This window comes from Lissotriton vulgaris, chromosome 6 (genome assembly GCF_964263255.1).
Source record: "Lissotriton vulgaris chromosome 6, aLisVul1.2, whole genome shotgun sequence".
Lineage (NCBI taxonomy): Eukaryota > Metazoa > Chordata > Amphibia > Caudata > Salamandridae > Lissotriton > Lissotriton vulgaris.
In genome coordinates this window covers 241,159,566-241,175,188 of record NC_141694.1, presented here as the reverse complement: position 1 = coordinate 241,175,188, position 15,623 = coordinate 241,159,566, and the positions used below count along the sequence as shown (strand labels likewise).

Below are 15,623 nucleotides of genomic sequence, written 5' to 3'. Positions count from 1 at the left end.
CTGTGACAGGATCACTTAGACACAATTAATTTGCTACACTGTTACAATTTCACTATACAGAAATCAGTACATATAAGTGCTTAGATTTTATTTAAAGACACATTACGATGTGGTCATAATGAATTAAATCCTACATGGTATGAGAACGCAGCACAATTCGTAATAGTTTATTTTGGTACTTTATAAATGTTATCATATAACTATGCTTGCAAATAATGATGCACAATGGTGACGAAGTATTTTTATTTGAAACCAACTTAGTGATTTTTTTTAATACTTATTACATGTTTTAATAGGTGCACATTTAGTAAATTTCAGTAATCTTTAAATATATGTCACTAAAAACATGGCATTTTGCTTAGTTATTGTCTTTTCAGTTTTATAAGAGTTGCTGGATATTTTCCATGATTTGCTGAACACTAAGCTTTCCTTCAGCAAGCTGCTGGTCAATAAACCCTTGCAGTTCTTCCCATTTCCTGGAACTTTGGTCTACACCATCCTGGATCAATTGTTTGATGATTTCCATTTTCTTGCTAATTACATCATCTCTCAATTGGGGAATCTCATTGAATGACTGCCATTTAAATGGGTGTGGTACATCTACTTTCAGCTCTCCTTTGCGAGTAGCTATGTATGGCTTGACACTGTTAGTGGCTGCTGTCTGAAGACTTTGGAGAAGTTGCGTAATGTACTCAATAATAATGTTGTACTTCTCAATTGACAGATCGATTAATCGCGATGCTTCAGCAATAAACCTGTCATATGACTCAGACAAGCTGGTGTAGGCCTCCTGCAGGTTTGCTTTCAGATAGTCATTGAATTCTGCTGCATTTTCTTTGGCAGTGGCAGACCAATCGCGGATCTTACCTTGAGTGAGGGTAGTCAGTTCTGTCATCTTCTTTCTTCCTTTCCCTTCTGCGTCAGTCACCAGATCATTAATGTGGTCATAGTACTCCTTCCCATATTTTTCCAAGAACTCTTCCAAATTTTTGATCAGGCGCAAGGCCAAATCATATATCTCCTCAATGTATTTTGTGTACAAGTCCTGCACAGATATCTGCTGGAGCAACTCAGCCATCTTCTCCTCCACTTCATAGTATTTCACTGACCATCCAACTATGTTAGGATCCCAATACTCTGCTCGCAATGTTTTCATGTATGCTAGAAGCTGCTGTAGCTTTTCTGAAATATCTTGTAGCCCTCTATGGCAAATCTCACGCATTTGAGAGGCAAATTCGAGCATATCTCCTACAAAAGCTTCAAGTTGCCGACCATAGTCTGAGTTCATGACATCTTTGTACATCTCCTGAGCTTGCATGTTGATGTTTTCATATTTAATGTTCTTCAGAGACTCAAAGATGTCTTCCACCCTTTTGAAGGTTGCTTGCAAAAACTGGCTAATTTGCTTGAGCTTTTCTTCCCAGTTGATCTTTTTAAGCGTATTCAATGCCTTTTTGACATTTTGCTGGAAATCTTTCAGAAGCTTTTTAATCTGCTCAATCACTTGCTTGCCCTGGATGCTTGCGTCTGTACCTGGAACTGTTATTTCCAACTCGCTCACAAACTTAACAAGAGCATCTGAATATTGTTGTGTTTTTTGGATCAGGTGCTCCATAGCCATTGTGTACAGTTCTTCCCCAGTATACTGCTTTGTCTGACCAGGCAACTGGAACTTGGTGGCTTTTAAGACCTTGATCGCAGCATCAATCAGGTCCTTTATTTGTTTTTGGTATGCCTTCATGAGATTAATTGAAGTATCGAAAAACACTGCCCTGATGTGCAAGTAGTCTATTGGAGACCCTTGATCTTGATACATCTGCTCAGCCTGATTTCGTGCACTCTGGTACTTTTCTTCAGCTTGGTTGGCTGCAGTACGTAGTTTCTGTTCGAAGTCATCAATCTGGTTACTAGCCACCTTGTATGCTTCATCAATGCTATTTTCCATGCTATCCTTCATCTTCTGAGAGGCTGACTTAAGGTCCATGCCCAGATGTTCATTGTGGTATTTGTTTACAAAGTTATAGATGGCATCAGACATCTGAGGGAGTTTGTCTTTCGTGCCTGACAGTATGTCTGCAATGGCTTCTGATTTCCAGTTGTTTTTAATCTGAATCTGCTCAGGATTCTTTAGGGATATCTCACTCTTCAGTATGGCAAGGTCCTTTGCGGGTGAAGACTGTAAAGAAGACACGAATAGCTGTAAGATGAATTCCACAATGACTCAATACATTGAGCATGCAAGATGAAAATGAAGGTAGCCCCTATTACAACAATATCTATGCCTGTTAAACAAGACTTAGTGGATATCTCCTCATATAAGTGTCATTTTGACCACAGTAAGAATTGAGATCTCTGAAAGCTGGGTATTGCTTTGAAATTTTTTTAAAATAATAGCCATGCCATCACCATGTTTGGGCTATGATTTCTTAGTGGTTGAAAATGGAACCAGATGCCCACCCCTGAGCTATGCCAGCTTACTAGCTTTTTCCATATTCACTGACTGATCATGTTCCTCGCAGTGTACCCATTTACGATGAGGCATGAGTGAAACAGAGAGGTTATTAGCAATTTTACAAACCAGTGGTTTTCAGATGGAGGTAACCCATTCTGATAAACCATATTGCTGGCTGTAGACAAGGAAATCATCCCAGTGATAAACTTGCATTGCAGTACTGAATAGGTAAATCGTTAAAATCCAGAATAAACGACCATACTCTGAACTCTGTATCTAATGTTGCGGTTCTGGGTCATGTACAATAGGAGCCATGTAGGAACAATACGCATTCCAATCTTGTAAATACGCTTATGGGTACAACTGGGTCCAGGGAAGGTACAGCTGTGGAGACTTTTATTTCTGATCTTAGAGTTTAAGGAATTGAGGTTGTAATTTACCAGGCTTTTCTATGAGTAGTTGTATTTTATTCATGTCTTTAGTGTCAATTACATGTGGATATCTAGACATGGTTCATGAAAAAGGATAACGAGTATTTGTGTTTTACTCCAGGTTTAGCACTGACTCATTCATGTATTTTCAAGAGTAAGTTAAGCTAGCTCGAGAAGCACAGCTTTGTGGAAACGCCACATTTTCCATGAGTAAACATGCCTTTATGTGTGACATATGTATATAAGTCACACCTAAAATGTGAGTAAGATGCAGCTGTGTATTGCCATGCTGCACAGTGGTGTCTAGCTCAGTGGTCTGCAGAATCAGGACAGAAAACTATGAGCAGCGGTTGCCTTTCATGAAGCATGCGCCTGGCACCAGGAGGCACTTTGAGGACCATGGTGGTTTCCTCACCTGGGACTTCATGCATGAGAAATGTCTGCGCCAGTGCAGATTTCGGCATTGGGGCACCAGCTCACAATTAGGATTGTTTGTCTATGCAGAACCTCGCACGTAACACTGGTCTAATTGCTAGTTAGAGTCTCTTCGCTATATAGAGTATTTCTTGATCAGCACCGTCTCTGGGGTTTCTGGGCCAGTGGGATCCAATCCTCATATACACTGGTCTAGGGTTCGTGAGTTCCAGGTTCCTCTACAATTTACAATCTTAAATGCCCTGCCTGTCTGGGGGATTTTTATGCCATTAGTCTTTTTTTGTCCAATTAGTGGTCCCTCAAAGAGACACCTATTGATTCCACATAATATTCATTAGTGCAAAGCAATACAGTAGCCACAGGAAGGAGTCACATTACTTCTAGAAGTTTTGACTCGAGAAAAAAGTGCAAATGTTGTTTTTAGCAACTGACACTAATATCATATACTTTGCTAATCAGGCCTGGATATTCAGGTTTATTTTATATTCAAAGCACCAGTAATACACAACTACTTACAGATAAAGCCTGAGAATAGAGCTCTAAAACGAAAATTGAGCAATGCTCTGTATAAAATATGCAATCAAATTCTTTCTTTATGGAGTTACTTTGAAGTGTTGTATGCTGGTCAATCATTACAATTACGTGTCAGGTTTTGAACCTACAAATTATTCAGTGTAACATATAACAGCTTAGATATGTCCTTTTTATGTGTTGTTTTACTTATTACATTCCACTGCGCTGACTACGATTTTAGATCATCAGTATTTCACATTATTTTCAATCTGGGCTTGAAAGGTTGCAAGTAAATAGGTAACTACTTTAACTTACTCTGACTTCTCACCCCCCCCCCTTAGTAGCAGCACCCCTTCCCCCTCCCCCCGCACCTTGAGACCCTCACGGGTAAGTAGTGCGCTTCACAAATACCTGATTGATTGACTGATTGAATGAAAACAACAAATTCTTGGTGTGTTACTAAGATAATTCATTGTGCACCTGTACAATTTAAACTGTTTGAAACATACAAGAGGGCTAAATAGAGTTCCCGATGTACAAGAACAACAAAAGAGTGCAGTTTGCAAGTTCTAGAAACCATTTCTAAATGTTTAGTGTCCTACATGTCAGGTGAAGTTTCACATGAATCCCTACTCTCAAAGATACAGGTGGAACCCTGTCCAGAGGCAGGATCATCTTGGCTAGGCTAATGGTAAGCCCTTGAACTCCCAAGCATTAGTTAAGAATTTAACTTCAGTAACTTAGATTCCAGTGTTTGCACGTTTCCTACCATTTTGCTGATGGTTTACCCTAAATTGTCAGAACATGCAATACGCAGAAGGTTGTGTGCACTTACGGCTGTGCGGCTGTATACTTTGGCTCTGATGACACTGGTGTCCTTTTCAATAATCAGCCCCAGTGTGCCGGCGGATGGTGAAGACACAGATGAGGAGATCTTATTGCCTTCGTCCTGGGAGAGGAATTTTACATCGGCAAATGTAGGACTAGTAATGTCCATTCTTATTGAATGCCTTGGAACCCTGCAGAAGAAGAAGCAAAATTAATGTAGGTTACAAGCGGTGTACTTACCTGAGGCAGTACTGGGAGCATTTTTTTGCTTTTACTATTTTCAAAATTGATTTGCATATAAATGAAATTTGGTATTTACCAAGCTGCACACACAAGCTACAAACTTTGCTCAAATAACCCAAAACTATTTTTGACGATGTCTCCGTTCCGCAAAGCAATGGTGTTCTGGTGGTTCAGACATGAAAATGCTTTTCCACAAGGGTAAAAATGGACAAAAACTATTCCTAAAAATACAAATCACTTTGAATGATTTTCATATGCAATACAATTTGCCAATAAAATTACCCCCACCCCACACCTCCGAGAAATAACATTTGTCAAAAATGGAGCAAAATATGTATCTACTAAGTGCATGATTACGTCATAAGAATTTAAAGAGTCTGGTTTGCCTCACATTAATGTAATAAAATCATTATGTTCCATTTTTATGGTTCAAACCTTTGTTTATCGTGCGGTCTTTGCCTTTCTAAAAAAAAAAAAGAATGTTTTCTGAATTGCCTGCTTCACCTGTGACGGTGGATATGTGGCTCCCGTTTTCTCGGTATTATTTACAAACAAATAAAACTGTTTACCTCAGGCCATCAAAGACGATGTCCTCTTGCCATTCGGCACTCAGGTCAAGATGTGAAAGTGTTCCTTTGCCAGTGAGTTTCAATGCGCTGCCCTCGATTGCGCCAGAAGCAGTAGCTGCAGAAAATAGGACAGGTTTATGAGTTTTACAAACCCTTTGATTTATGTTGCTACGGTTTTAAACGCACTCATTGTAAAACCTATAAGATGCTCTCTCAATAACGGGACTCCTTCCCACGGAGACAAGCTTGGGTTTATCCAAATTGTCTCTGAAAATCCACAGGTGGAGTGCTATATTACTGAAAGATACACCATCAGCACACACATCCCTATAAGCTGATCCCATGGATCAGATGTGCAAGGGGAGAGGGGGTATGTTCACAACATGGCCTTTCTTGTTCTCCTTCACTTCCTTCAGTTATAAAAACGAATATGTCACTTACAACGCATGTGTTTAGAATGCATGCCATTACAACACGGTCATTACAACGACCGCGTTGTTACATCGCAGACCATTACAAAGCAAGTCATTACAACGACTTGCTGTAGGGGGCGCTGGATGTTGGAATACTATAACTCACTATTCCAACTCCAGTCTGTGCAACAGTCGGGAAGGTGTGGGATTTAAAATCCTACACCTTCTGCCCCCTACATCAATTCATTGTAACAGCTTACATTGTAATGGCATGCGATGTAACAACGCGGTCATTGTAACCACTTGTGTTGTAGTGGCATGCGATGTGAAAACATTGTTGGAATCTGCCTCATTTCTGCACCCCCTTCTACTGACAAAGTGCTGGGCAAAGCTAGGGCAGTCACAACCTTTCTCCCTACCCCTTCCTTCAAACAGATCTGCGGGTATTTAGAGATCAGGATCAGACAGAAGAAAGAGGAGAAATTATAGGGGGATCTACAGGAGGTGTCAGATTGGCGTCTATCAAATTTGCAGCTCCCGAAGCTGAGTTTTCCTTGGTCTAAACTAGGAGGAATGAAAAGTGAAGCTTGCTTTGGCCCATTCTTTATTTTAGAGCAGAAATTTATTGTTCTTAATCTGTTATTGGTGCTAAAACTAATCATAAGATATCTACATTTTGAAAAGAAGTACCTGATATCAAATGAATATAATCAAAAAATATTCTATGTTATAAAGCAAAATTGAAAATATGTATCTTACCGTCAAGATCGTATTCTAGAAATTGTAATGTTGAACTGCATGTTGTGTCAATAGTAGCTTCAAGAGCATTTGTTGCATTTTTAAGTGCGACAGACCAGGAAGCAGTGTATATTGGTGTAGCCACTTTAACAGACCCCGTCAGGGCACCAAAGGCTGGGATAAAAATGCCTCCAGGCAAGTTAAGTTTGAGAGGTGGCAACTCAATCTTCTGCTCTGGAATTGTAATGGTTGGCAGTTCAAAGTCCGCAATCTTTTTGGCAATTTCATTGAGGTCCAATGATTCGATTGTTTTTGGTAGGGTGTACTCGGGGAGAACTAGTTCGAATTTTGGCACAGTCACCTCAAAGTACGGAATCTTGTACTCTTCCATTGTCAAGTACTTGGTACTGATGTCAACTTTTGGGAATCTTACTTTAGGCAGTGCTGGTAATGCAAGGTCGAAGGGTAAGGTGGTTAATTTTCTGGGTACCTTTATTTTACTGAAATCAACATCGTAGGATGGCACATCCAAATTTGTGAAAGGTACTCTGAACTCTGGAGTAGAGAAGGAGTTGGGCATGTCCTGGGGCATACTGAAGTCTGGCATCTGTATCTCGCTCACTTTACTTGGGATGTCTTTAATCCATTGTGGAACTTGAAGTTCTAACTGTGGGACTGTAATTACTACACCATCAGCAAGTTTCTGAACTGGTAAACCAAAAAAGAAGCCTTCTTTGTTTTTCGTGTAGACAATTGATGCTGAGCTGTTGAAGTACTGTTTCTTGTCAGCACTGGTGGTAACGTCGAATTTTAAGATGTCCCACAAGTTTCTGTCATACACTGGCAGCACAATTGACTTTAGGAAGGCTACATGTCCTTGCAATGAGCCAGCAACATCCAGTCGTACCTCTGCTTTGTCATTTGCCAGTTGCACGTCATGACTGAGGACTACACGGTTTGCCTGCCCCGCTCCATTCCAGCTAAATGTCTGCTTTTCACAGGTCATGCTGAGGACAACATTCTGGCTCACTGCATCGATGAGCATGTGTGGTTGGTCAACCTGCAGCTGAACATTTGCCAACCAGCTGCAAGGAGACATCTCTAGTGTTGCTTTACTACTCTGAGTACCCTTGCTTGAAAACGGTGCATAATTGAAACTGTTTTTGCCTGTGTGTTCCCATACTGCGTAGACCCTTCGCAGAGAAGCTTCAATGGCCAGATTTTCCTTCATATCTACACTTCCAAAACCATCAACTTTAGTATTGCCATCTAACTTCATTGTAGATCGTGCACCATTAGCATTCAGATAGGCACTTACTTCTTTGTTCAATTTTCCCATAAATTTGTTTTTTGAAAACAAGATTCCATTAATATCACCATTTGTTGATGTTTCAACTGACAAATAGTTTGAAAGGCCTTCCAGGCTGAGCGTGTTCTTAACTGTACCTTTGGCAACGTTGCCATACGTGGCATCATTCAATTCATAATTCAGATTCATTGTTGATGAAACTGTGGGCTTGGATTTTGTATTACCTGCTAACTCTTGGTTAAAATTGAATTTAATGATGGGCGTCGAAAGTTTGGCTACTGTTGCCACTGCAGCTTCAATGTTTTTCTTTGCAAAGGTCAGAGAACTTTCATGATTGCCCTCCACATATTTACTGGTCAAGGACAAAGCTGTGGCCAGCTTCAGTCCTCGTTTTCTTGTCAAACTTGTGGTCCCATCTAACTTATACTGCAGAGCTTCAACAACAGACGTGCAAGAGGAACTGAAGCGTGCCGATATGTCAGTCTGGTTGTACAGACCAGCCGCTGTGGCCAAAGAAATAACATTTGATTTGAAAGAGAAATCATACGTCAGGTCACCCATAGCAGGAATAAAAATTTCATTCCGCGCATTAGGCAGTTTGAAGCGAGGCAGGGTGAGTCTGCGTAGAGTGAGGGGGACATGAAGTACTGGCATTTCCAAAGACGGTAAGACTAAGGTGTAAGTAGGCACAGAAAATCCGATAACTGGAACTGTGAAACTGGGAGTTCTTATCTCCTTTGGAACAACATAACCAAATGCAGGAAGCTCCGCGGTGAAAGGCGACACTTCGATGTTAAGAACAGGTATGGTGTATCCAGTAATTCGGAATATTCTTGGTACTTTGTTCACTGCATTTTCCACTTTGTACTTCTCAAACTCTGCCTTGGCTTTGTTGTATGAATCTATAAGGGCAGCAATGGTGTTATCCCTACCTTTCTCAAAACGTTTGTTCAGGATTTTCATGTTCTGATTAATATTGTCATACAAGGTACCTAAAGGAAATGGGATAGCATGCATGTCCTTATTCTTTTTATACTGAAGAATCACATTGAGGTCAAAAGACTGTTTGGTTGTTTTCAACCAATTCTTCAAACCTGTTCTTTCCCAAAGAGAGAAATCTTTCACCTCAGGAGTCTTAGATGCGCTGTAAGGAATCGGGAGTTCAGGAATAGTGATAGGAACATTTAGGAAGTCAAGATTGGCTTCACCATTCATTGCAACACGTGCATCAATTTTATCCTCAGTGTTGCCAGAGGAAATAGTGTGAGAATATTTGTACTGGTTAAACCTGCCATTTACCTGCCAGTTCATCTGTTGTGTTGTCGAGTTCAGTACCAGAGCATAGTTATTCAAGAATTCAATTTTGCCTGTCAGTTTCATTGGGAACGCAACCTTTAAATTTCCATTGTTGTTAGTCGAGAGACTGATCTCAAATGGCTGGAACAAAAAGGACAGTGAATTGCTGATTGTGCCAGTGGCTCGTCCAGCAAGTTCTGCATTGTGTGTTGCTGTTAGCTGTGCTTTCATCTCATCAAGCTGTCCTTTTCCATCAATCTTAAGGACACTGCGCCCTACATACGGAGAATCTGCTTCAGACTGTATTTCAAGCGAAGCAAAACTTAAAAAGCCGGATTCGTATTTCAGGTTTTGATCAAGTTTTACATACTTATCATTAACTTTATTTGAACCTGAAATTTCAATGGTTGCTCCCTTCACGATAAATTTGACATTCGATTCATGGGTTCCTTCATCTGAAAAATTAGGGCAAGCCCATTTCCAATTTCCCTTGCCAGTGGAAAGCATGGCTATTTTTCCAGCCTCTACCAATGTGTTCAACTCATTTTGGAGTTCAAGTTGGCTTGAGAGTTCAACTTCGGGAATGTTCAATTTGTGAGAATATCTTGTATTCATATCAATGGTGATTTCCTTTTGAAGCATGACAATGATGTCATTGTGCAACTGTGCCGAATTCTTTTCTGTGTGCAGACTGGCCATTGTTTCCATTTTTCCCTGGACGTAGCTGCTTGAAAAGGTAACCTCTCCACTGTGGTCAACTTTGACTAATTTATGGGCGACCTTGACAGATTCTTTAAAAATCAATTGGGCCATTCCGGGAGAGGAAACACGTGCATCCGCAACTAAGTTAAAGGCTATCATTTCACATTTGGATGTTGTTTGGGCTGATACTGAGGCCACAAATTCAGGGTTTTTCTCAGAAATTGTTGTATTCTGTACATCAGCACTCGATGTAAGCGAAAAGAATGGCGATTTGACTCTAAATTCACCACTAAGTTTTCCAAAAGCAGGCACTGTTACTGTATGTGGAATTTGTGGCAGTTTGTATTCTGGAATTTCTAATTTTGGAAGTTCAAAACCATCTAAGTTTATCTTTGGAATCACTAATTTAGGCAGTTGCAGCTCAGGAAAATGTATTTCTGGGAAAGGCATATCAGCAAAAAGAATATCCTTCATTTTTAGATCTTTTAAATACACCTCACAAGAGGGCCACTGAAACTCACTTGACATCATTTGATCAATTATCTGCACAATCTTATTCTTGATTTCATTGAGGTCAATTGTGAACGAGGGAACCTTGTAGGTGTTCAAAATGGTGAATTTTGGAGTGCTAAATCTGGATGGAATTGCCAATTCCCTCAAATTATTCATATTTATTGTCACAGATGGAATGTGCAGATCAGTCAATGGAAATGTAAATTCCGGTGTCTGAAACGTTGCTTGCATCAATGCATTGAGACACTGTTCACCAAATGCCTGAATCTTCTCAGCCACTTCACTCAAATCATACTCTGCTCCTAGTGCAATGATCTGTTGAGCAACTTTTTCCCATTGATCTTTAAGGCGTATCATCACCATGCGATAGATTTGACTAAGTTTCTCTAAATAATTCTGGAATTCCAATTTGACGTCTATTAGATAAATCAGGTCTCTCACATCCTCTAGAATTCTACCTATAAATTTCTTCATGTCAGATAGTTCTGTTGAACTCAAGAGATCCCTGCACCATTCAACTAGTGTTGCAAGTTTGGTGTCCCCTAATCGCTCCAAGAAATGTGAGATTACTGATGTAAGCTCTTTCAAGTATTCCCTTAATGCTTCAGCTTTTTGGGGTAGCTCGAGGTCCTTTATTGCATTGTTAATCTTTTGAGTTATTTCCATTAGTCTCTCATTTACGTGGTCCACAAACTTTTCATAATCAAATGACCTGATCTTTTTGATGAGTGTGTCCAGGAATGTGTTTAGGTCTCGAACAAGTTTCTCATAGTCATATGACTTGACTTCTTGAATGGTTTCATCTATCTTTCTGACCATGGACTCAAAACATGATTTGAAGTCAATATTTTTAAACATTGAAGTTATCTTCTTTACTGTTTCCTTAACTTTATATTGGTTGACCAGCTTTATGAACTTATCAATGAGGGCCTGAGCATGTTTGTCAACTTCATATGTTGTAATAAGCTTTTGCATTTGTCCAGCAAATGCATTGATCTTTTCAGTCACCTGAAAGTCCTCCAACATGATTAACATAATATCTTTGATTTGGTCGAGAAGGGCACTAAGTTTATCAATTGGTATCGAATCTTTGAGCTTCTCAACATATTCTTCTATTTTGATAGACTTCAGTTGCGTTTTTAAGTTGCCTGCAATTTTCTGGACATTGACATTATTAATTTGGGTCTTCAGCGTCTGTAGATTTTCTAGTATGCTTGATCTGATCTGATACTGAGCATCCATTTCTTGAGCCCATGATGCAACAGCACTTTCTAGTTCATTTACATCAAGTTTGTGAACCAATTTCTGAAGGTCTTGAATGGACTGAATAGTACTTTTACTGATTTCATACTGTTTGTCCAATTCCTTTAACTTTTCTACTACTTTGTTGATGACATTTTCCAGAAGGACCCCTAGTTCATAGATATCTACATTCTGTCTCAGGTATTCATTCATTTCAGATAGATAATCCTGTAGTTTGGCTAGTGCAGACTCGAAATTGATCTTGGCATTTTCCAGAGCATTTTCAAGGTCTTCTGCTGTCATTTTGTACTCCTTTGCAAAAGCAAGTAATTTTTCTTTGGCCTCGTTGACCTGGCTCTCTATGTCTAATGTGTTTACATAGTCATTCAGCTGCTGGGGAATCTTATCAAGAGCGGCTTTGTATTTTTTTATTACCTGATCAATGTTTATGCTTTTTAGGTAATTTTGAAGAGACTGCAGGGAGGATAGGACAACGCCTCTCATCTGTTCAAAGTAAACAGGCAGACTTTCGAAGAAAGGCAGATGTATGACATGCATGTCTTTGTTCTTATCATACTTCACAAACCCAGAAAGGCTGAATTCCTGTGGCTCTGCAACATTGTCTCTTAGACCTAGAAGGTCAATTAGATTGTGTTGTGTGAATCCTAATTCTATTGGTGAATCCAGAAGGGAGAGATCTGCAAGAACCTGCCCACTGAGTTCAACGCCCATCTTTTCAACATTATTATAAACACTGACATCCTGTGAATATCCATTTTTGTCTACCTTGGTTTTAAGCTTCCATAAACTTAACTGTTCTGATGGAGTGAAAATCAGGTTGATTTTGTTATCAAGCAGTGTGTTATGTGCTTTCCCAGACCCACAAATATGCCCAGTAGACCCTCTGTAATCATGAGTAAGAGTGAAGGCAAAGAGTTCTGCTTTAAAGAGGACTTTGCTATACAGCTCGCCTGTGTGATCTCCCAGCAGTGCCATCCTCCCATTCCCAGTTGTCTGAGCATCAAGACTAATTACAAATGGAGCCATTGTTGAGCGTACAGCATTGGTGAAACGCAAGGACTTGCAGGCATAGTTTGTGTCACAGCTAAAAGTCATCCTGAGCCCTGATGTTTCAATAGCAATGTTGTGTGTGAATGCACTACCCTGTATTTTTCCAACCGTGTTTGCCTTATAATTGACTGACAAGTCAGCTGCAGTCACTTCATAGGTGTGCTTGATTTCATCCTTTTTGTAAGCTCCTCTCATATTGTCTTTCAGACTCACTTTGAATGGCTCCAACAGCAAATCTCCCCTTTTGGTCAAATCCACATCACCATATTTGAAATCATTCTCCAAAGTTGCTGTAAGGGTATAAGGTTTAACTTGCAAATCAAAACTCTGTTTGTAGGACTTGTCAGTGCTGAGAGTGCCCTCAAATTTTGATGTATATGTTAATGCTGGAGGAGCGAGATTAAGGTCGTGATTGCATTCCAGCCTCATGTCTCCATATGATCCCATTAAGTTGTTCAAAACCTTGAGCCCTTCTTTGTTTATTTTAAAGTTGAATATGTTTTTGCTATCAATGCCCATTATAGTGCTTTGGTAGGTGCTTCCAAGTACCAGATCCATTAAGGCAGCTTTCCCATCTAGAGTGAATTTTGCACTGTTTTCTTTGTAACGACCATTGCCTGTCATCTTAATCATGGCTCCAGAGGCATCGATTCCTGCATTGAATTCATTTCCAAGAGTAAGTGGACTGAAATTAATGTTTGTTGTTGCACTGGTGGATAAGCCATTGCCATTAATTTCTAATGTTGCTTTGTGGGCTGCCCGATTGGCTTGGCTTTTAACGTTAATGTCGGCATTTAGTTCCAGACCATTTGATCCCAGGGAGCCGGACAGTAGGGTGTAATATCTGTTGCGTTTGTAGTCAGCCTGGTATTCAGAGCGAATAACCGCCATCTGGCCAGATAAAGTCACCTCCATTTTGTTAAGTGCTGCCAAATCCTGGTATCTCCCAGTGGTGTCAGACTTAATGATCAGTTGGCTGTTTTTGCAGCTTATCACAAAGTTGTTTGTCAGAGTGCCCCTTTGGACATCAGTGGTGGAGATGATATCGAGAGCTGCATCAGCATACCGGCCACTTATTTTGTTGGTAGCTTGGAGGTACGATGAATCAAACTTCAGATTCATTTCTGTTGTTATTTCAAGGTTCTTTAGGTTGATTGAAAGGTCCGTGGTGTGCCCAATCCTGGAGAATACCGATGCCACTTTGAACTGTCCATCCCAGACAGAACTTATACCCAGTTTATCGTTTTCATCTATCATTTGCAAAGTATCCAAAACAGAAATCTGTAGTCCCAATTTGCTGGAGGCATCAAACGCCCAGGTACCCTCATATTGTGGATTACTGTTGAAGTTTACTTTTTCTCTGGCCTCCAAGCTGGAATCGAGTAAGCTGTGATGAAGATTTCCTGTATACGACCATACAAAGGAATTTGCAGGATCATGGGTCAGCTGTGCTTTGCCTGGAAAAGAAAAGTGAAACACACAGTTAGAATCTGAAAGAAGCCTTATTGGTGATTTTGCAAGTTATAACAGTACATTTTCAGCATTTGGTGACTTTATATTTCAAATTTCACCCAACTATTTTCGTAAGTGATAGTGCTATATAAGTGCTTAAAAAAATTATAAACAGTTGTACCAATGAAGGAATCAACGAAAGTCATACCATTTAAATAAGCAAAGTATGAAATGATACATGTAATCCTTCAAAATAGTGATGTTTGACTTCATATAGCAGACGTTAAAGCCCTGTAGGGGAAGGAGTATGTAGCAAAGTAGTATAAATGCAGCCATATTGGGGGTTGGAATAAAGAAGTACATCCATAAGCAGAAATGGTCTTCAGAGTCTGTGAGTCACAGATTGAGGTGCACTCATTGCACACTATAGTCTTGAAAGTATATATGTCTATAGTTCGAAAATATGATGGAGGGTTGAGGGAGATCCTTCATCTACATCTAATCGTTGGGTGTGCCCTCACTAACTATCAACCGGCTCAAGTCACACATGTGGCTTAACGGCCAGAGCGGACAACTTTGAGGCTGGTAAACCAGGTTCAAGTCTGGCGGAGGCTCAAACGTCCTGTGATTCCAGGCGAATCACTTAATCTCCCCCTGAATAGAAATGAATTTCTCCGTCTGTAATGCAACTGGTGTTCATATAAGGCACTCTGATATCTTCAGGTCCAGTACAGGCTATGTAAAACTGACCCCCAAAAAATGGTTGGAGGAGCAATGGGCCACTAATGTTTCCAACACCCTTTCACTCTTTCAACATAGGTGACGCAGGTGCATATTTAGAAGACACGTCTTAAAGGACCTATTGATTGGATTGCAACAGAGCAATGGCAAAGAGAAATGTACAGCCATATTGTATGCATATTGGTATACAAGGCTAGAAAATGTAGGTCTGGATCTTATGAGCCCCTTTGCATGTCTTGTTTGTCCCTGAACACCTCGCCTGAACATGCTAGGAGCAGGTATACAGAAATGCAAGGCCAACACGTAGACATCTGTCGTTCTCCCATGGTGGATAAGGTTTGTGCTCAAAGATTCTCACCTTCTGCTGGGCCCATTTACCTGCAAAGCCCACGTTCTGCATTATGAGCATTTCCTTGTTTGCAGTACAAGATATACACACATATCAAGCAGTAGAAATGTGTTGCAAGTTGTACTAACGTTGTTTAGAAGAATTTGAGTGTTTTCTGTTTAACAATGGGAATAAATTGAGGGGTTTAAGGGAATTTGTGACCTACCTATCTGACTACTTTCACAATGAAATGCGAGTCTGCCTCTAATGACAGATAAGTTAGAGCCATCTTAGCAGAATGGAAAATATTTCATAAGCACTGGCAAAATAGGTTTGGGTTTAGCGTG

At 40.1% G+C, this 15,623-nt stretch overlaps 1 protein-coding gene across 1 annotated transcript in view; it reads right to left on the bottom strand.

Annotated features, from left to right (window-relative positions):
* Positions 1 to 226: 226 nt before the first annotated feature.
* APOB (apolipoprotein B) overlaps positions 227 to 15,623 on the bottom strand; it is a 59,005-nt gene continuing 43,608 nt past the window's right edge. The window contains exons 26-29 of the mRNA XM_086926274.1: positions 6,644 to 14,212; positions 5,472 to 5,586; positions 4,667 to 4,850; positions 227 to 2,176 (exon numbers count right to left, since the gene is read on the bottom strand). Of these exons, the coding sequence (XP_086782400.1) occupies positions 380 to 2,176; positions 4,667 to 4,850; positions 5,472 to 5,586; positions 6,644 to 14,212 (9,665 nt within the window). The 3' untranslated portion in view covers positions 227 to 379. The remainder of the gene's footprint in view (positions 2,177 to 4,666; positions 4,851 to 5,471; positions 5,587 to 6,643; positions 14,213 to 15,623) is intronic.